Source organism: Cucurbita maxima, unplaced genomic scaffold, assembly GCF_002738345.1.
Source record: "Cucurbita maxima cultivar Rimu unplaced genomic scaffold, Cmax_1.0 Cma_Scf00029, whole genome shotgun sequence".
NCBI lineage: Eukaryota > Viridiplantae > Streptophyta > Magnoliopsida > Cucurbitales > Cucurbitaceae > Cucurbita > Cucurbita maxima.
Window position 1 is genome coordinate 1,392,039 of NW_019272045.1, and position 19,640 is coordinate 1,411,678.

Genomic DNA, 19,640 nt, shown 5'->3' on the forward strand with positions numbered 1-19,640 from the left:
AAAAAAAAAAAAAAAAAAAAAAAAAAAAAAAAAAAAAAAAAAAAAAAAAAAATCATCACAATTCTCAAAGAATTTTAATCTGTGAAAGCAAATGCTCGTCACGACAGCGGAACCAGCGATGATTAGCAAAAATAAAAAATAAGAAAACCAACCTTCACGAGGAGCTTGAGGTAGATATCGTCGGACTTAGGCGCAGTCCTCTTGGTCTTCTTACTCTTGCCTCCTGCTACGAGATCGATCCCCTGCAATTAACGGAACACAAATCTCAGACATTGATCTACGCCATTGGAGAAATAGTAAAGAATTGAGGAAGAGAAAGAAACAGACCATTGATGCTCTTGGTGGAGAAACCCTTCCGCTCCGCGACGGCGACTGCTACGAGTGAACGACAATGGTTTTTAGGGCTTTCGAAAACCCTATTTATCGAAGACGAGGGCATAACTTGTGTACCACTGCGGCGCGCTTAACCTAACTTCGAAAATTGAATCCTCGCCGTACGCGTGTCCTACAAATAATTTATAATAAAATTTTGGAGTTTTATTTATTTATTATTATTGTTTTAAGATTTAAATCTCACCATTTTTTAATTTTAATTTTCTAATTTATTTTCATATATCACTAAAATTTCATTAAATATATTTGTTTGTTTATTTATTATTATTATTAAAGGTTAGTTTTAAAAACGTCCGTTTGATTATTTTAAAATTTAATTAATACTAGACACTTCATTTTAATATATATTTTACAAAAAAAGTATTATGAATAATCAAAAATTATAATTAGATGAAGAATAAATAATCTATAAAATTATACTCTTGATGGTAGCAGAGTTGCGATTGTACGACACTCACTTTCCAACGACGAGTGAACTAAGCCAATTCGTTCTTACGTCGCTCACAGCCAAGCGACGTATGCTTGAGCCTCTGGCCTCGGTTTAAGAATAAAGTTTTAGAAAACGAGGGTACAGAGAGATTTTCGAAATAGAGATTTTGAAAGAGACGTTATATATGCTAACAAAGAGAGCAACAACGACTCACAGTATATAACTATTGGTAAGAGATATGACTAACTGTGAAATCATAGTCAATAAACTAACTAATATTGTCCGTTCTAACTATTTAAAGCTTTGTAGACAATATATTATTAACCAAAAGTTTAAGACGTTTAAAAAGATGCACATTTATAGATATTTAGGGACGAAATTACAGAACGCGTTCATGATGGATTATCAACTACAAGAAAATTTAATTATTCGTGGCAACTAATTTTCGATCTTCATTGACCTTTTTTGTCCATGCATTTAATAGCGTCTCTAATTTCCCGAATCGACTGAAAAGAGGTAGAGCGATAGTATCTGTAGCGTCGATGAACATTGTAATAATCTGATATTTTTTCCGTCATTTGATTATCTATTGTAATCGATTTTGGCTTAACCAAAATAAATATTTACTTCCCATAATATTTTAAACCCTTAAAATATAATTATTTTTTACTTCCCATAATTAAAAGAAAGCTTAAATTTACTCTTAAAATAATGGTAAAATTATTTTAACGACAAATCGCGGCACCTTTCGACACTAATCGGTTGGGCTGGGCCCAGCCCAGGCAAGAAAGCTACCTTTCGACCACTCTGACACAATACGACACGTCGGAATAATATGACGAAGCGGGCCGACTAAACCGGGATAACTAGACTCGAACCGGTCCATTACAGCTCATTTCTGTTTTTCCAATTTTATACGACGCTCTCTCTTTCCCTCTCTCTCTCTCTCTCCCTGCTTCAGTTCATTTGAAAATCGGTAACAGAATTTTCCGGTTTCCGGCAATGGACGACGAAGAAGTGGAGCTCAGCCACGAACAGAAGAAGGAGATCGCGAAATGGTTTCTTCTAAACGCGCCTTCCGGTGAAATCCAATTCGTCGCCAAAGGTTATCAATTTACAGTTCTATATGTAAATTTTTTTTTTTTTTTTTTTTTTTTTTTTTTTTTTGTTTCATACACATTATGTATAAACATTGCCGATGATTTTTTAATGAAATTTTCAGATGTGATGAAACTTTTGAACGACGATGAGTTGTACCGCGAGGCAGCATCTGAAGCGTTTCCTCAGTACAATAAATCGCACATGATTTGCCTCGAAATGCCTGGCCGAGTTGGAGATGTGAGTTTCTTGTACGAATAGCCTTTATCAGCCGCTTTTTTTCTTTGCGGTTAAGGTTGGGGAACTAGTTTTTTCGATTCGAGATAATCATAATGATTTGCGTGATGAGCTTGCATTTTGTTTTATTCAAATTTCTAGTAGTATTTTCTGCGTGGTCTTGCCATTTTTATGCTGTTTTATCTTCGAATTTGAATGGAATACAATCTAATCCCATCCATGTAGATGCAGAATGTTCACAAACCAGAGTTAGTCGTCAACTTTTGTACATATCTAGTGAAAAAACTTATATAGAAAGTCATTCCTGTGGACGGTTGTATACTTCAATCAAGCATTCGTACAATTTTGGAAGGAGCATTTGATTCCTATTATCTTGAAATTACGTTCTAGAAGTTTTGCAGATTAATCATCTTGTTTTCTTCATGCGTCTCACTATTTTCATGTGATGTGAATTCAGGTGGTTATTACAGCATTCAATGAGCTTGAAGAAAATGAGTTCCTTGATCCAAGAACTGCACAAGTTGCTATAGTGGATAATATTAAACAGGTAAGGGTTCAATCTGAATCAATCCCAGCATAACCATTTTCCAGACGTAAAAGTAAATTTCCAAGTGATTGATTAATTGTAGGAGTATTATTTTGCTCACTTTTTAGGGTTGTTACCATGCTTATACGTAGTTAGTTTTTTATACGAGCATTGTCTATTGATTTTTATTTATATGAACAAAATGAGAAAATCTGTTTATTTAACTATGCACGAAAAGAACTTAGACTCAATTGTTCATTACATTAGTATTTGCAACATTCCACATCTTTTGGTTTATTCTATACATATTGTTGACTCTGTTAAATTTATGGAAATCATTACCTCCTTGGATCCCCTCCCCCTCTTCCTAAGTTGTTTATTAATTGATTCGTTTTGTTCACTTCGTGTTTAATTGCCTCAGGTGTGTACTGCAGTGAGACCTGCACTGGATGAGGAACTACCATCTTCATATGTTGAGGAATATCGGTAGGCTATGATTAGTTAGAAAACTGAAAACTATTAACCATCATTATTGGAGATTTATATTAACTAATGATTAGATGGATGGGAGTTTTGAAATTTCCAGAATATGTGATTACTGATTAGGCGATAAGATACCGTCTCCTTTGAAGTGAATTAGTTTATTTGCTCGTATCGACCTGTCTAAAGTTTCTCTTTTGTTTAACATTTGGCAGAAGACTGTTATTTTTAACGACAAATGTGTACTTTTATAGGATAAACTGTAATATACTTTAAGACATTTTTCAGAGTATGCAGAAAGCAGGGGACCGCAAATTATAACATTGTGTCTTCTTTACAATATGCTTAGTTTAGACCATTCTAGGTCAAATGAGAATCCTAAACCCAAAATTCTCTTTCTCTGAAGGCTAATTAAGTTCAAACATTGAAGGGAGTTTGGAAATAAAAATATGGGATCAAATGAGACACGCTAGAGTAGTTAAATAAGCCTCAAGATGTCTGTGAATAACAACCACTTTTTTCTTTATAATGTATTCTATGTTATGGCAGATGTACTATAGATGCAGAAATTGCTCGATATGTTGGTGATACGTATCCAAAAGGGGTTTGTTCAGTTTACTGTGTAAATGGAAAAGATGCGGAGGGAGCTGAATCTGATTTTGAGCTTGCTGTGGTTGTTTCCGCTTCTAGACTTAGCCCTAAGAATTTCTGGTGCGTGCATAGTCATCAGAATATGCCTCTGCATTTTCTTGCCTCATTTATTTGTCCTCCTATTCTTATTATTTTTTCCCTTCCTTCTCTACGTTGTGACGTGTAAGGTTCGGAAGAATATCATCAGTGTTTATGTTGAATTTATTTGTAGTTGCATGCGGATGGCATTTCTATTCGTGTTTGGATGAATTCATTTTGCAGACTTCAAAAACAGCTCCTATTTGATGTTTGTTTCCGTGCAGTAATGGAAGTTGGCGTTCCACATGGAACATTGAGTTCAAAAGTGATTTTCAAACGCTTGAAGTAAGAGGGGAAATTCAGGTACTTTTTTTTACTTAACCCAAGTGCACAACAGATTCATGCCCCTCTCTCTCTCCCCCTCCCTCATTTTCAAACGCTTGAACTTTATTTGTTTGTGTTATTAAACCCTCAAAATTTTGTATTTTGGGTCTCTTTTCCTCTCTACTCTCTTCAGGTTTGTGCCCATTACTTTGAGGAGGGAAATGTTCAATTAGACACAAAGCATGAATGCAATGATTCAACTATCATGCAGGTCGTTGCCAATTTAAATGTGTTCTTTTTAATTATTATTTATGGTCGTTATTGCTATGCTTTGGTGGAGTCAAATGCTTGCTTACTTTTGCTTCTTTTTACATCAGTTTTAGAACATCTGTCATCCCAATATGCATTGCAGCATGGTCATGTAAAATGAAATCTTCACGTAATAGTATGTTCAGTTGTGCTTTCATTATTATTTTCAGAAATATCCCTGTAAATTCTGTAATGCATTTTTCTACGTTTGTCTATCAGATGTTTTTATTTTTTCTTAGCATAAATAGGGTGACTCGTGAGACTTTTAAAATTAATTGTTCAAATTTGTTACTGTTGTTTCAGGCTCCTGAAGATTGTTCAGTTGCGATAGCCAATATTATTCGCCATCACGAGGCAGAATACTTTTCTGCTCTCGAGGTTCTCCATCGATCCATTGTGATAAGAATTTATTGGGTTTTCTATAAAAATCTAATCAATACTCGTATGTTTGACAGGTATCCTATTCAAACTTACCAGACACCACATTCAAGGTACTCCTTTTTATTGGGTGAAAACTATTTCATTTGTAATTTCTAAAGCCTTCATACCAAATGATAAGGATTCATGCCAAAGGATAAGGAATCACTATAAGGAAAATAAGATTCATTTTACCTTGTTGATCAAGTATTTCAAGGCAAGAATATTTGTTTGAGATTTGAATCACTCCACAAGCAAGATTGATTATGTCAAATTGTGAATGATTCTACGTAGAATTGCAAAGAAATTTAGTCGCACAAATGCTTCTTTTGCTACATTTTCCAAATCTCTTTTCAAATATAACATACATGTCTTTATATAGCCTCAAAATGAAACCCTTAACCTTCCATTAGGCATTTCAAGAATGGTAACATTCATACTTTAGGGTCATAATTATCCCCTATTTAAATGTAACTTAAAGTAAATAAAAAGTTCTAAAATGCATTAATGAAACATCATAGCTCTAAATGACGATCTACCCAAAATTTATAACAATGAAACTTGATTCTTTTTCAATGTGGCATGAATTGAAATATCTTTTGATAATTTTGACAACATTTTCTTCGCATCTTCCTTGAAGCTTATATTCCATGATTGATGCCTTGGTTTATATCCATTGACATGAATTTTGTTTGGTATGAAAAATGAACCGTTCATCTATAATACCATTATTTCTGCACCATCTAATCCTAGGGAAAATGAAGTGGGAGAAATTTTTAAAAAAGGTCGATTTCGAGGAAGTGAAGAAGCCATTTGATCTTTTTATCTTGTTTCTGTAATGAACTCTGATATAACGAGAATAAACACTCTAAAAGTATGTTGATTCTGTTTGTTCTTTAATAGTCGATTGCTAGGAATATTAGTATTACATACCGGACTGTCAATTGCCTATCAACTTATTATAAAATTTAAACTATGATTTGTTTGTGGATTTGAATTTTTCTTTATGTTTTTGTTTTTGTTAGCCTTATGCAATGGCATCATTTGGCCCAACGTTATCTCTTATTATCTGTTATTGATGTAGTTTTGGTACTTTGTGTTGCTAGAGATTTTACCATTGTGATCTTATGTCATATCTTCTCAACAAATTTGTTATTCATCTCGGATCGTATACGATGCACTGCAGGATCTTCGAAGGAAGCTTCCCGTTAGTCGGACGCTATTTCCGTGGCATAATACCTCACAATTCAGCTTAACAAGAGACGTTGTTAAAGAGCTTGGAATTGGAAAATAAATGCACAAACATCAAAAACAGTAGCCTTTGCTCACTTTACAGGTAAACACAAAGATACAAATCTCATTCCCCTTTCGTTCTATCTTCGTTTCCTCGAGATTCATTTCTTCATTTCGATGTCTTCCTCGTAGTGTATTCATTCTTGTGAAGTTGTATAGCTGCAAATGCAACGGGATGCTACCGATTGTAAGTACACTTTAACTTGTAAAGTGAGGATTTATTTGTTTTATTGCATTTGAATCTGAAATAGATTATAGGCCCTGTGCTTCTTCTATTTGTTCTTTTGTTAAAGCTTCAATAACAATCCATCCATGTCTTTTTCATTTAATACTCTCTTCCTTATTCATCAGTTCCTCCATGTTGGTTGGTTGTTTTCGATTATTTTGGTTCCTTTATGAACAAAAAAATTGTAACCCCTCTTATTTAATACTATTATTGTTGTTATTGTAATTATTGTTCATGATCATAGGGGGATATGGCTTGTTTGGTAAATTAATTTAAGTTTTTTTTTTGTTTGTTTGTGTATCTATATGGTCTAAAGATTATTTGGAGCTAGTTGTTGTAGTTTTAGAAATGGTGTTTAAAAGCATCCTTTTAAAATTTGTTTATTATGGGATCGATTCGACTCAATTTGCACCATCTACCAACTTTCTATTCGAACAAACTTATAATGAATCTATTTGAAAATTTTGATTACACTTGGATTTTTTTTTGGATTAACCCATCATTTATAACGTCTTCAAACTTTTAAATACGAATTTCAAAAGATTTTTTTTTTTCAGTTAAATACAAGATATTTAAACTATTATAATGATTGCGAGAATTATAAAGAGTTGAGAAAAAAATTAATTTAATTCACAGTCACGCTAATCTCATGTTTAATACTTTAGGAATTTTATTTAATATCCTACGAATTTTTTAACAATAAATTTTGAAAGGTTAAAAGTTATCTACTTCCGATGTTGTCTATTTATCTAAGTATAATTATTGTAGGAAGGAATCAACATCTTAATATATATTAGAAAAATTGTTCAAGATAATATAATGAAAATAATGACAAAAATACATAAATATCTACAAATCTTAATACATAAACTCTTAATTACTCCTTCAACTACTCACTACTTGAAAAAAAGATATCATACCCACAATAACTTTTGAGGTAAAAGCATACATACGACTAGGCAGTATAATAAGTGGTCCCCCTTAACCAAACTCCTGACCTCTGAGACTGTTTTCCATCTCATCTGAGAATAAAATGGATCACAGCAAGTCAGACACATACTACAGTGTGCCGATTCCGCAATTTAGTAGTATAGACGGCGGATGTGGATTATGCATTCATTTTAGTAAAACTAAATGATATTAATATGAAACTTTTTTAGAGTCGAACATTATTTTTGAAATATCGTTAAAATTAATGTGTTTTTGAAATAAAGTAGTGATGGTTTCATTCAAAACTAACGGATATATATATATATATATATATATATATATATATATATATATATATATATATATATATATATATATTAAAGTTTAGGGTTTTTTTTTTTTTTTTGAAACAAATACAAATTTAGCCTTATTAAATTATATTTCATTGATTTTGATAGCAAAATTAGGATGCCACATTCTCGGAAGAAGGCCCAATTGTGAAATAGACAGGCCCATTAAACGGTCCAATTAGCCTCTTCCATTTTCTTCGGCGACAAGTTAAAATCTTCCATTTTCCTTTTTCTTTCCCTTCACTTCTTCTTCTCTCCATTTTTGCTCGTCTCGTGTAGTTTCGTTCAATTTCTGCAACTTAACTCAATCGAGTTTCATCCTAATGGCGACGGCTATGGTCGAAGATTCCAACTTCGAGGACGATCAGCTTGCTTCTATGACCACCGACGACATTGTTAGGGCTTCGCGTCTGCTCGACAATGAGATCCGAATTCTCAAGGTCTCATAGTCTTCTTTACTCTTTCAATCATGTCTCTAATTCAATTCTGTATGTTTGTGTATGAAATCATCAACTTGCTTGCTTTTGGAGTTATTTTTGGCTCGTTTTGTTCATTTTATGTTAGTTACTGTGGAAAACAAACTCTCTTTCTGTCTTTCTGATTTGTTCGTCAAATTTGCAATAAATAGAGGAGATTTATGATTTTGGAGTGATTTTCGACGTGTAGGAAGAAGTGCAAAGAACAAATCTGGACTTGGAATCACTCAAGGAGAAGATAAAGGAGAATCAGGAGAAGATTAAACTCAATAAGCAACTGCCTTACTTGGTCGGGAACATTGTCGAGGTATGCTGTTGACTTGTTGTGCTCTCAAGCTAATTCTTTTTCTCGCAGAATTATTTATATGTGTATTTTATATTTTCCTAGTAGCAAGCTCCAGGCCTAGTTTTGATGTGAGGGTCCGGGATAGTTAGTTTTTGTGCATAAAATGAAATCTTTGCGAAGGCTGCTGAACTGTAGTTGTTTAAATATTTATATAAAATACAGAAACATAAATGATTTATTCTGAATTATAACTTGTATGTGAGCCCTAATTGGAATTGATCCTGAGCTTGATATTCTATATCAACCCAAGGATATCCGTGGGTGAAAGTCATTCTTGAAGTGGATCTGTCGAAAGTACACTGTTTCTTTAGTTTTTCTCTCGTCTATTTCTGAGCCAAGTAGCCAGGGATTCTTATTAGGTAGATTCTTTGGTGAAGGTGATCTTTTGAAGCCTCTAGTATATAGGGTTTAGAGAGTTGTATAAAGATATTTTTATTAAAAATACGCAAGTCCTTCTTCTAATTGGCAAAAAAATAGAAAGAAAGGAGAACATACGGGAGTAGGAAGAGCAAGTCAGCTACCAGCCTGTCAGCTACTTCTATGCTCTTGTTTTCAATAGATAGGATGGAAGCACCAGCAGGTTCTCTTCCTTTCAATTTTCCATCCAATGGCGTGTTAATCATAGATCATCTATTGTGACTTTTTATTCTATACCCAATTGGAGTTACAGTTGGTGTGTTCTTTTAATGCTTGGAACGCCAATTTCCTCTTGTTTTTGGTGGCGATCTAGGTTTATGTTGAGTATTTATCCATATTATTTGAACTCTGTTTCTGACCAATTGTCTTTTTTCAGATTTTGGAAATGAACCCAGAAGATGAAGCAGAGGAAGATGGTGCAAATATTGATCTTGATTCGCAAAGGAAAGGAAAATGTGTTGTCCTGAAGACCTCCACTCGTCAGGTTCGCTATGACCAATTTTTTTTTTAATCATAATATCCTCCACTTCTGACTGTCAATGCCAGGATGCCACTAGAATTTCCTTTGTCAGTGTTTTGATCTTTCAATAATAGAAGTTGATGTGGTCTTTCATACGTTGAAATTATAGCAATTTCTAACTGATTTTTTTGGTTGACTGGAGCTGTAATGGTGGATACTAGATATGTTAGTTGCATGAACTAGGCATGGAAGATGAGTAACTTTACCAGGATTTCTTTAGTTTGATAGCTTAGAAATGTCATGTGTTTAATGAAGGTCCCACTTTTTTATAGGCTAGAAATTGGCTAGACTTGTATTGAGTTATTGTTTTGTTGTCTGCAGACTATCTTTTTACCTGTTGTCGGGCTTGTAGATCCTGATAAGTTAAAGCCAGGTGACTTGGTTGGTGTAAACAAGGATAGTTACCTGATTTTGGATACTCTGCCGTCTGAGTATGATTCTCGAGTGAAGGCTATGGAGGTTGATGAGAAGCCAACAGAAGACTACAATGACATTGGAGGGCTGGAAAAGCAGGCACTCTCAGACTCTTGACACTGTCCATACGTTCATTAGTTTACAGGTCATATTGGATATCATTTTAATTGATTGTTATATTATTGGCACAGATACAAGAACTAGTGGAGGCCATTGTCTTACCCATGACTCATAAAGAGCGATTTCAGAAACTTGGAATTCGTCCACCTAAAGGTGTGCTTTTGTATGGGCCTCCTGGCACTGGTAAAACTTTGATGGCACGGGCGTGTGCAGCACAAACAAATGCTACCTTTTTGAAGTTAGCTGGCCCACAACTTGTTCAGGTACAAATTTGATTGGGTAAAATAGTTATATAAGTACTGAACCTCAAAGACTTTGTGTCCTTCATTTTTTGGTTGTTTGCTAGTTTTCTGCACCGTACCGTGTTAATGAAGCTAAAAGTTTGTTTAAAAACTCAGAGCGCCCGTTCTTTTTAGGTTATTTTGATGTTCCTATGCTGTTGAATGCCTCCATGTGGTTCTTGTATTCTTTTGTCTTTCTTTCCATATAGATTTGTCTATTAGCTATGTAACTTGGAACTATTGCAGATGTTCATTGGGGATGGAGCAAAACTTGTTCGAGATGCTTTTCAGCTTGCAAAAGAAAAATCCCCATGCATCATTTTTATTGATGAAATTGATGCTATTGGAACAAAGAGATTTGACAGGTCTGTTGATGTTTGCCCCCCCTCCAATATTTTTCTGAAGCCCTCTCAATTTGTTTAATTATTATTAGTTTTCGGCTGCAGCGAAGTAAGCGGAGACAGGGAGGTGCAGCGAACCATGTTGGAGTTACTCAATCAACTGGACGGGTTTAGCAGCGATGAACGCATCAAGGTTTCTTTTATTCCTTTCTTGAATTATTTTGATGTCAGCCATTCATTGTTTCACCTCAGTGTAGGATGTGTTTATGTTGATTTTGTTTGCATTTGACTTTTACTTGAAAATTTTCTGGCTTTCGGGGTTTATTTGTATTTCATGATGTTTGATTGTCATTTTATTGAATTAGAATTCTTACTATTGCAGGTTATAGCAGCAACAAATCGTGCTGATATTCTTGATCCAGCGCTCATGCGTTCTGGTCGATTAGATCGAAAGATTGAATTCCCTCATCCTACTGAAGAAGCAAGGGCTCGAATCATGCAGGTTTTTATGTTACTTCTTTTATTGTGCTGCTTCCTTTTTCCATGTAATATATATAAATTTTTTCATCTCTTTTTTGTTTTTGTGAAACACAATTGTAGATCCACTCAAGGAAGATGAACGTCCACCCAGACGTTAACTTTGAAGAACTAGCTCGATCCACTGATGATTTCAATGGTGCACAACTAAAAGCAGTTTGTGTTGAGGCGGGCATGCTGGCTCTCCGCCGTGAGGCTACTGAGGTGACCCTCTTTCATTCATGCACGAACACACACCGTTCATTTATCATGTTTTTAAGATATACGCTGCATGATATCTTCGAAGATACAATGATGAGAGGTCTCTATGGTAAGCCCCAATGGTAAAATTTGAAATGGATGTTCTCGGGGAGGTTTTTCGAGGCTGGTTCTAGGTCTTCAGGTCGAAAGCTTAATGAATGAAAACCTAGATATCTCTTGGAGAGCTAGTGTTAGGGCTCATGAATTCTCCCCATAGAACAGTGCAGTGGGGATCAATATGATGGATATATATATATACACATACGTACAAACGTATAATCGTTCGAGCGAATTTGGGAGAGGGCATTATAGATCATATAAGTCTTAATGAAGTTCGTTATTTCAGCTTACAACACTAAAGAAAATAATCTGGAGTATATTTAAGCTTGAGATGTTGAGCCATGGGGCATGAGAGCCTTCCATGGCAAAGGAGAGAGAAGATTAAGTGTGTTAAAATGTGAGATCCTACGTTGGGGTGGAGAACGAAATATTCTTTATAATGGTGTGGAAATCTCTCCCTAGTAGACGTGTTTTAAAAACCTTGAGGGGAAGCCAGCCCAAAGAGGACAATATTTGCTAGTAGTGGGTTTGAGCTGTTACATAAAATGTGGAATATTTAGCGTTGGGGACAGTTGGGGAGGAGAACGAAATATTCTTTATAATGGTGTGGAAACCTCTTCCTAGTAGACGCGTTTTAAAAACCTTGAGGGGAAGCCTGAAAGGAAAAGCCCAAAGAGGACAATGTCTGCTAGCGGTGGATTTGAACTGTTACATAAAATGTGGAATATCTAGTGTCGGGGAGGAGAACGAAATATTCTTTATAATGGTGTGGAAACCTCTCCCTAATAGACAGCGTTTTAAAAATCTTGAGGGGAAGCCTGAAAGGAAAAACTCAAAGAGGACAATATTTGCCAGTGGTGGGTTTGAGCTGTTACATAAAATTGGAATATCTAGCGTTGAGGAGGAGAACGAAATATTCTTTATAATGGTGTGGAAACCTCTCCCTAGTAAACGCTTTTTAAAAACCTTGAGGGGAAACCTGAAAGGAAAAACTCAAAGAGGACAATATCTGCTAGCGATGGGTTTGAGCTGTTACATAAAATGTGGAATATTGAGCGAGGAGGACGAAATGTTTTTTATAATGGTGTGGAAACCTCTCCCTAGTAGATATGTTTTAAAAACCTTGACGGAAAATTTGAAAGGAAAAGTCCAAAGAAAACAAAATATCTGTTGGCGGTGTTACATAATATGTGGAATATTTAGCTCCGGGCAAAAGTCGAAGTAATGATTTTTTTTTTTTTTTTTTTTTTTTGATAATTAGGTGAACCATTACTTTTGGCTAATTTAATCTATTCTATTTATTTATTTTATTTTATTTTTTTGCTATTGATGGACGTATCTTTCTAAAACACACTAAATAAAACTAAATAATTGGTTAAAGGAGGATATCAGATATAACTTACATTTAAATCTCTTTCCATATGAGAATAACTTATTCTCATGTCCATCTTTGTAACCATGTACTAAATTAAGGATTTTATTTCTTTNTATCATCCAGGTTCAAGCCAAGAAGAAAGCAAGCTTGAATTATTATGCATAGAGCTATCGACAAAGCCCGATCATCATGGAGATGGCAAATCAAGAGTTTAAGCAGGAAGGTCGTCGAAAAAAACCCGACAGTAGAAGCTCAACTTTCGCGCCGTTCGTGTTCTTCGCCCTGAGGTTTGTACTGGCCAGGGAGATCATGATGATGCTTCTCTAAAGATTGTTATTTCTTCCATTGGAAATTCCTGGGTTTTATATTATAATTAGTTTTCTATATGTTGTGAAAACGTAGAGCTGGATAACTCTTGCACCAAATGATAGAATGATGTTGATTGTTCTTTGTGTTGTAAGAAAAGCTTCTAAAGCTTACACGAGCGGCGTCGTGCTAGTCTATACTCCGAACGCTATTTTTTAGAGTTTTATCACACCATAAGTTTGATCAAACTAAAAAAGGAACTGAAATTCTAAATTTTAGAATATAATAACTAAATTCGAACATATTTTTCAAATCACATGAATGTAGAATGAAATGGGTTTGTTTTGTTTCTTCTACAACTTCCACCTTTTCAGCGCTCGGGTGTTAACAATGTTCATCAAGTATTGTTAGTGTAAGCTCGGAAGCTAAAGTTAATAGGTTAATCTATCGTAAAGAAGCTTCATATGAATATGTTTGTGTTCTAAGATTTTGTTTAATTTTGATTCTCGTTAATTTTAAATTTATCCTTTATATCAAAATTTGTTAAATACTAGTAATAATTTTCATGTGAATATTTTTCCAAAGCAAAAATTAATTTGGATTTTTTTAAAAAATTTCAACCGTAAATTAACTTAATATTAATTTTAAGATTTATTAAAATATAAAGAATAAAATTAGATATTTGAAAGTATAAAAATTAAAATTGAAAGAAATTCAAAAGAATATAATACAAAATTAAACATATTTTTATTAAATTAGCCTATTTTAAAATTACCTTTAAACAAAGTCTCTCACCGCCCGGTTCTCCAGGACCGAAGTCTCTCTCACTTCTCTTCCTTTCTGTTTATTACGCCGTCTCCACGCCGTCCGGCCGGAATCTTCACACTCTCTCTTCGCTATTGGTTGCTTTGAGTTCCATTACTTTGTTTCTCTTCGCCATCTCTTCTTGTTCCCTCATAGATTAATCGGCGAACAAAACTCTCTCTCTCTGTCTCTCTCTTGCATTCTCCCCGTTTCAAGTGAAAAACAGCAGGCGACGGAATCCGTCTTGGACCGAACAAGCTGATTCGAGTTGGAGTAATTGAAAATTTCAAAGAAGGTAAGGAAAATTTACGAGTCAATTTTTTGAATTAGAATGTTAAATTTTGTTGTTGTCAATTGATTTTACCGAAGAGTTCAATAGTTGCTGTTCGGTGCAGATTTAGTTTTTGAAATATTTTCTATTATGATTCTTATGCTCTTTGATTAATCTTCGTCATCCCTCACGCCCAATTTTGAAATTGTTGTATGATTTCATTAAATTCCAGATTGTTTATACGCCCAATTCTGAAATGTTCTGGCAATTACAAAAATAATTGATTGGATTTTCAGAAATGGAGTTGATCACGAATTTAATATCCCTTAACTTAGACTTTAGCTTATGGATTTAGTAGCGATTTAACACTTTTACCTTAATCATATTGCAGAATTTGAATGGAAGAAGTTAAAGTTGAACACGATCCAGAAGAAAAGATTTTCAAGATTTTTAAAGAGTTCATGGCTAGGTAATCTTAACATTTTCTTCATTAGTTTTATAAGATTAACTGAAGATTCTACTGCCATTTTCTCAATAGCTTTTAAAGAATCTTCAGGAAAGGAAAATTTCAACTCTCTACTTATTGGTATATCAGCTGGCTTAGAAAATGTGATTTGTAATAAGCTTCTATCAATCAAGCACGGTTGAATTGGTCTAGTAGTCAATAATGGTCGTGTAAATAACGAAGGGCTCAAAGAAAATGAGTTCAAGCTATGGTGGTTACCTGTCTAAGATTTAATATCCTACGAGTTACCTTGACAACTAAACAAAGTAGGATTGTACGATTGTCTCGTGAGAATAGTTAAGGGGCCAGTAAGTTTTCCGGGACACTCATAAAAATCAAAATAAGATAAAATGAAATAAGCTTCTGTCACTCGAGTTTGTATATTGCTTCACATAAAAAGGATAAGGATCCTCTTGTGTGCATGACTTAGATTTGTATGTCTTTTCTCTTATTTTGTTCCACTTGATTGGTGTAAATATTTGATATCGGTAGTGTTCAGCGTTGGACAGCTCGAGGAATTGGGGACTCTTGGAAGCCAGTTGCTTTCTGGCGTTCAGCAAGGACTTGGTGTGTGTTCTTTATCTGATATGATACTTGTCATCTGCTTCTACCGTTAGGATGAAGTGTTGTGTTTTGTAGTTATTGTTTTCGCCTTTGCAGAGCTTCTTCGACGACCTGCGCTAAACAGAACATCAAAGTTGATCGAGAATGTTGTTGAAACTAACAATACGGAGAGTCTTAGATCATACTTTGAAGCTGGGTGCATCACTACTCACAACGGTTTGCAAAGTTCAAAGAAGTGTATGTTTTTCTCCCGACTTTTGACAAGCAAGTTTGTCAACATTTTTAATGCTCGTATTGGAAAAATTGTTCCCTTTTGTTTTACAAACGAATGAAAGGGTATTATCATTCTCTTTCTTCCAATTCCTCTTGTTTTCTCTATCTCACGATTTGGTTGTTTCTGTCAGATCCCACATCGGTTAGAGAGGGGAACGAAACATTCTTTATAAAAGTGCGGAAACCTCTCCCTAGGAGACGCTCTTTAAAAACCTTGAGGGGTAGCCTGAAAGGGAAAGCCCAAATAGGACAATATCTGCTACTGGTGGGCTTGAGCCGTTACAAATGGTATCAGCAGACACCGGGTGATGTGCTAGCGAGGACTTTGGGTCTCGAAGGGGGTGGATTATAAGATTCCACATCGGTTGGAGAGGGGAACGAAATATTCTTTATAAGAGTGTGGAAACCTCTCCCTAGCAGACGTGTTTTAAAAACCTCAAGGGAAATCCCGAAAGGGAAAACCTCAAGAGGACAATATCTGCTACTGGTGGGCTTGGGCCGTTATAGTTTCAATTTCAATAAGATATATTTCATATTTCTTTTGATCTTCATTTGTTATTTCCCTAATTTTGTCGATTCATTTCTCGTGAACATATGCAGTGCATGTGTGCGGGGTCGGACTGGATGATCATCTGAAAAAAGGTAGATAAAATGTTTCTATCTAGATAAAATGTCTCCCCCACAAACGTGCACGCATTTATTCTTGATTTCGCTATGCTTTGGCCAGTTTTTGTGGAAAGTTTGTGTTCTTATGTCCCAAGGCACATTCTTCTGTCCTTTTTGTGGTTTATCATGTATGATAGTACTTAAAAGTACATTCTCTGACTTTGTAGTTTACTGATATTTAACTATTTCATGGAACAACAGTAAGGAGCTTAACCAATGAACTCGAGCGCCTACTCGATGATGTAAATATTGCATTGGAAATGGAAAATCCCCCGTCAGCTTCAACGGTCTCAGATGAAGATGAGGGTGTAGAATTGAATGCCGAAGAAGCAACCATTCCTGATAAGGTAAACTGTGACTTCTATCTCTTAATAGTAACTTGATTTTAAATTATTAATGACATATTTGAGAGTAATTGTGAGATCCTATGTCGGTTGGAGAGGGGAACAAAGCATTCTTTATAAGGGTGTGAAAATCTTTCTTTAGCAGATGCGTTTTAAAAACCTTGAGGGGAGCCCCGAAAAGGAAGGCCCAAGGAGGACAATATCTGCTAGAGGTGGGGTTGGACTGTTACAAAACATTCTTTACAAGAGTGTGGAAACCTCTCCCTAGCAGACACGTTTTAAAAATCTTGAGGGGAAGCCCGAAAGGGAAAGCTTAAAGAGAACAATATCTTCTAACAGTGGGCTTGGGCTGTTACAAATGGTACTAGAATCAGACATTGGGCGGTGTGCCAACGAAGATGCTGGGTCCTGAAGGCGGGTGGATTGTGAGATCCCACCACGGTTCGAGAGGGGAACGAAGCATTCTTTATAAGGGTGTGGAAACCTTTCCCTAGCAAACACTTTTTAAAAACCTTGAGGGAAGCCGAAAAAGGAAGGCCCAAAGAGGACAATATCTGCTAGCGGTGGATTTGGGCTGTTATGGTATCAGAGCTAGACACCGAGCGGTGTGCCAGCAAGGATGTTGGACTCTGAAAGGAGGTGGATTGTGAGATTCCACATCGGTTGGAGAGGGGAACAAAACATTCTTTACAAGAGTGTGGAAACCTCTCCCTAGCAAATGTTTTAAAAATCTTGAGGGGAAGCCCGAAAGGGAAGGCCCAAAGAGAACAATATCTGCTAGCAGTGGGCTTGGGCGATTACAAATGGTATCAGAGTCAGACATCGGGCGGTGTGCCAGCAAGGATGCTGGGCCCTGAAGGGGGGTGGATTGTGAGATCCCACCTCGGTTCGAGAGGAGAATGAAGCCTTCTTTATAAGGGTGTGGAAACCTCTCCCTTGTAGACACGTTTTAAAAACCTTGAGGGAAAGGCTTAAAGAGGACAATATCGGTTAGCGGTGAGCTTGAGTGGTTACAGAAGTGAAAAAAAGAATCTCTCTCAAGCATGTTCTTAGAGGTTGAAAACGTCACTTCCGCATTTTTCTGTCCTCTTTTTAATCAATTTCTGCTTTGTACAGAAACCTGATGCTAATGAATATGCTTTGTTAATGGGGATCATCAAAGTTATGATCAAGAAAGATCACATAATGCAGGTAATGTTCTTCCTCAGTTATTTTTCCAGGTGAACATACACTGCTGTCTTTTTCTTTTCCGATAATCGTCGATCAAGGGCTCTACTTCTTGCATTATGATTACGTCCTCTCTTAATCTCGGGAGGTATCTCCTGAGAAATGCTACGTTCAGTATCTAAACTGAAACTCGTTGCAGGAGAAGATTGTTTCTGGTCTAAGCCTCAAATCATCCTCCGGGGAACTCGAAACATACCGCCTAATGTGGTCGTTACGACCATATATAGACGACGAAATTATGAAACGAGCTTGGAAACTCATTCCGTGAGTGTTAACAACTTTAATTCTGAATGATTTGGTGTATAACATGTTGCTAAGTTTTAGTAAATTCTTATGGATCAATATCCTCTCCAGGAGGAGCAAAATTTTGAAGTTGATTATGTGCTTAACTCTTTATAGATTAAATTATTTTCTTTTCTTGTGATAGATGAATTGTGTTCGTTCATATTTTGCAACGAGAATCGACTGTGGGCCCTACTCGAAAATCCACAATCCTAACGTGTAATTTCATTCCCTTCAAAAGGTACTCGATTTCATTTCTATTGATTATTAGTGGGTTCGATACCATCTTATTGATGTTATCTAAATATCGACCTCGGTCTCGATTCACGTCTCTTAGCCTAGAGTACAACAAAAATCATCCTAGATGTACTCGATGGACTCGTTAAGCTTGTTATGCCCTAAGATATGTTGCATGACTAGTATTAGAAGTGTTAGTTGACTCTAAAGTTGGTTATGACCTAGTTAAGCAACAAGAATGGTGAGAATCTCACGTAGGTTGGGGAGGAGAACAAAATACCATTTATAAGGGTGTGGAAATCTTTTCCTAGCCGATGTGTTTTAAAAACCTTGAAGGGAAGCCCGAAAGGGAAAGCCTAAAGAGACAATATCTGTTAGCGGTGAGCTTGAATTGTTATATATGGTATTAGAGGCAGACACTGGACGATGTGCAAGCGAGGAGGTTGTTTCCCGAAGGGGAGTAGACATGAGGCTGTGTGCTAGTAAGAATGTTGGCCTCGAAGGGAGGTGGATTATGAGAATCCCGCATTGGTTGGGGAGGAGGATGAAACACCATTTATAAGGGTTAGAAATTTTTTCTTAGCAAACGCGTTTTAAAGGAAACCCGAAAGAGAAAGTCAAAATAGGACAATATTTGCTAGCGGTGGGCTTGGGCCGTTATACGAATCGTTTGGTTATATCCGATAAGACTTCTAAGAAAGTTTTGACCCCATTAAAGGTCAAAACTCATTCTAATAAATTCTTGACTTGATGTAAAAGTGGGACAATTGAGTAATCGAAAAAGAAGATAATGAGAGATGATCGAAACGACACGTTTAAAGAACTTTAACCTAATGTAGAAGGAATGTCAAGTTGCGACAAGTAAGTCGTCAAAATTGCAAGAGTTAAAATTCACAGAGTTGAAAACACTTCGTGAAGATGAAGTCAACAAAGGGTAAAATGATGCTCGTGAGTGCAATGAGTTTGAGCGAATATTCGAGACAAGTCGTGAGACAAAAGGAAAAAGGAATCTCGGTTGAAGATGAAAAAACCTCGCTAACGTAGCTTAATAGAGTTTGCCTTCAAGCAGATCATGATGGTTAAAGACCATTATATAAATACTTTATTATTTTCTATTAACTATAAGGTCCTCATTATACCTAATACCTAATCTTTGTCATATATAATATGGTCTTATTAGATGATCAAACCATATATTTAAATATATAAACATTTGTCTTATTCATCCAAATGATATTTATGAAAATTCAACTATACTAATAATTTAATTTAAAGTTCAATTCATGTTTAGGTGATCTCAAAATAAGTCAAAAGAACATTCTTGATCTATACGTGATTCAACAATTAATTTA

At 35.6% G+C, this 19,640-nt stretch overlaps 4 protein-coding genes across 4 annotated transcripts in view; 3 read left to right on the forward strand and 1 right to left on the reverse strand.

Moving 5' to 3' along the window:
* Positions 1–439, reverse strand: part of LOC111465687 (60S ribosomal protein L18-3) — a 3,530-nt gene extending 3,091 nt beyond the window's left edge. Inside the window, exons 1-2 of the mRNA XM_023110197.1 lie at positions 328–439; positions 153–242 (exon numbers count right to left, since the gene is read on the reverse strand). Of these exons, the coding sequence (XP_022965965.1) occupies positions 153–242; positions 328–330 (93 nt within the window). The 5' untranslated portion in view covers positions 331–439. The remainder of the gene's footprint in view (positions 1–152; positions 243–327) is intronic.
* Positions 440–1,739: 1,300 nt separating this feature from the next.
* On the forward strand, positions 1,740–6,523 carry LOC111465611 (F-actin-capping protein subunit alpha-like). Its single transcript, XM_023110081.1, has 11 exons — positions 1,740–1,928; positions 2,046–2,161; positions 2,616–2,705; positions 3,106–3,170; positions 3,714–3,875; positions 4,118–4,196; positions 4,351–4,428; positions 4,770–4,844; positions 4,922–4,957; positions 6,070–6,219; positions 6,309–6,523. The coding sequence occupies exons 1-10, from the start codon at positions 1,826–1,828 to the stop codon at positions 6,175–6,177; spliced, it is 912 nt and encodes a 303-aa protein (XP_022965849.1). The 5' UTR covers positions 1,740–1,825; the 3' UTR covers positions 6,178–6,219; positions 6,309–6,523.
* Positions 6,524–7,911: 1,388 nt separating this feature from the next.
* LOC111465545 (26S proteasome regulatory subunit 6A homolog) lies at positions 7,912–11,476 on the forward strand. The gene is made up of 9 exons (XM_023109973.1): positions 7,912–8,122; positions 8,349–8,465; positions 9,298–9,405; positions 9,763–9,954; positions 10,047–10,238; positions 10,503–10,621; positions 10,703–10,790; positions 10,980–11,099; positions 11,198–11,476. The coding sequence occupies exons 1-9, from the start codon at positions 8,006–8,008 to the stop codon at positions 11,459–11,461; spliced, it is 1,317 nt and encodes a 438-aa protein (XP_022965741.1). The 5' UTR covers positions 7,912–8,005; the 3' UTR covers positions 11,462–11,476.
* A 1,972-nt stretch (positions 11,477–13,448) lies between these two features.
* LOC111465322 lies at positions 13,449–18,291 on the forward strand. Its single transcript, XM_023109640.1, has 10 exons — positions 13,449–13,452; positions 14,149–14,214; positions 14,582–14,659; positions 15,188–15,262; positions 15,356–15,496; positions 16,133–16,174; positions 16,400–16,545; positions 17,659–17,733; positions 17,909–18,033; positions 18,197–18,291. The coding sequence occupies exons 1-10, from the start codon at positions 13,449–13,451 to the stop codon at positions 18,198–18,200; spliced, it is 756 nt and encodes a 251-aa protein (XP_022965408.1). The 3' UTR covers positions 18,201–18,291.
* Positions 18,292–19,640: the final 1,349 nt, after the last annotated feature.

Excerpts from the sequence above, each read along its gene's own strand:
- LOC111465322 (XM_023109640.1), top strand. Across the intron at positions 14,660-15,187 it reads TTTAAAGAGTTCATGGCTAG|TGTTCAGCGTTGGACAGCTC; the intron begins GTAATCTTAACA and ends TGATATCGGTAG. Across the intron at positions 16,175-16,399 it reads GGATGATCATCTGAAAAAAG|TAAGGAGCTTAACCAATGAA; the intron begins GTAGATAAAATG and ends ATGGAACAACAG.
- LOC111465545 (XM_023109973.1), top strand. The coding sequence starts at position 8,006 with ATGGCGACGGCTATGGTCGAAGATTCCAACTTCGAGGACGATCAGCTT. Across the intron at positions 9,406-9,762 it reads TGAAGACCTCCACTCGTCAG|ACTATCTTTTTACCTGTTGT; the intron begins GTTCGCTATGAC and ends TGTTGTCTGCAG. Across the intron at positions 11,100-11,197 it reads CAAGGGCTCGAATCATGCAG|ATCCACTCAAGGAAGATGAA; the intron begins GTTTTTATGTTA and ends ACACAATTGTAG.
- LOC111465611 (XM_023110081.1), top strand. The coding sequence starts at position 1,826 with ATGGACGACGAAGAAGTGGAGCTCAGCCACGAACAGAAGAAGGAGATC. Across the intron at positions 2,162-2,615 it reads TGCCTGGCCGAGTTGGAGAT|GTGGTTATTACAGCATTCAA; the intron begins GTGAGTTTCTTG and ends ATGTGAATTCAG. Across the intron at positions 2,706-3,105 it reads TAGTGGATAATATTAAACAG|GTGTGTACTGCAGTGAGACC; the intron begins GTAAGGGTTCAA and ends TAATTGCCTCAG.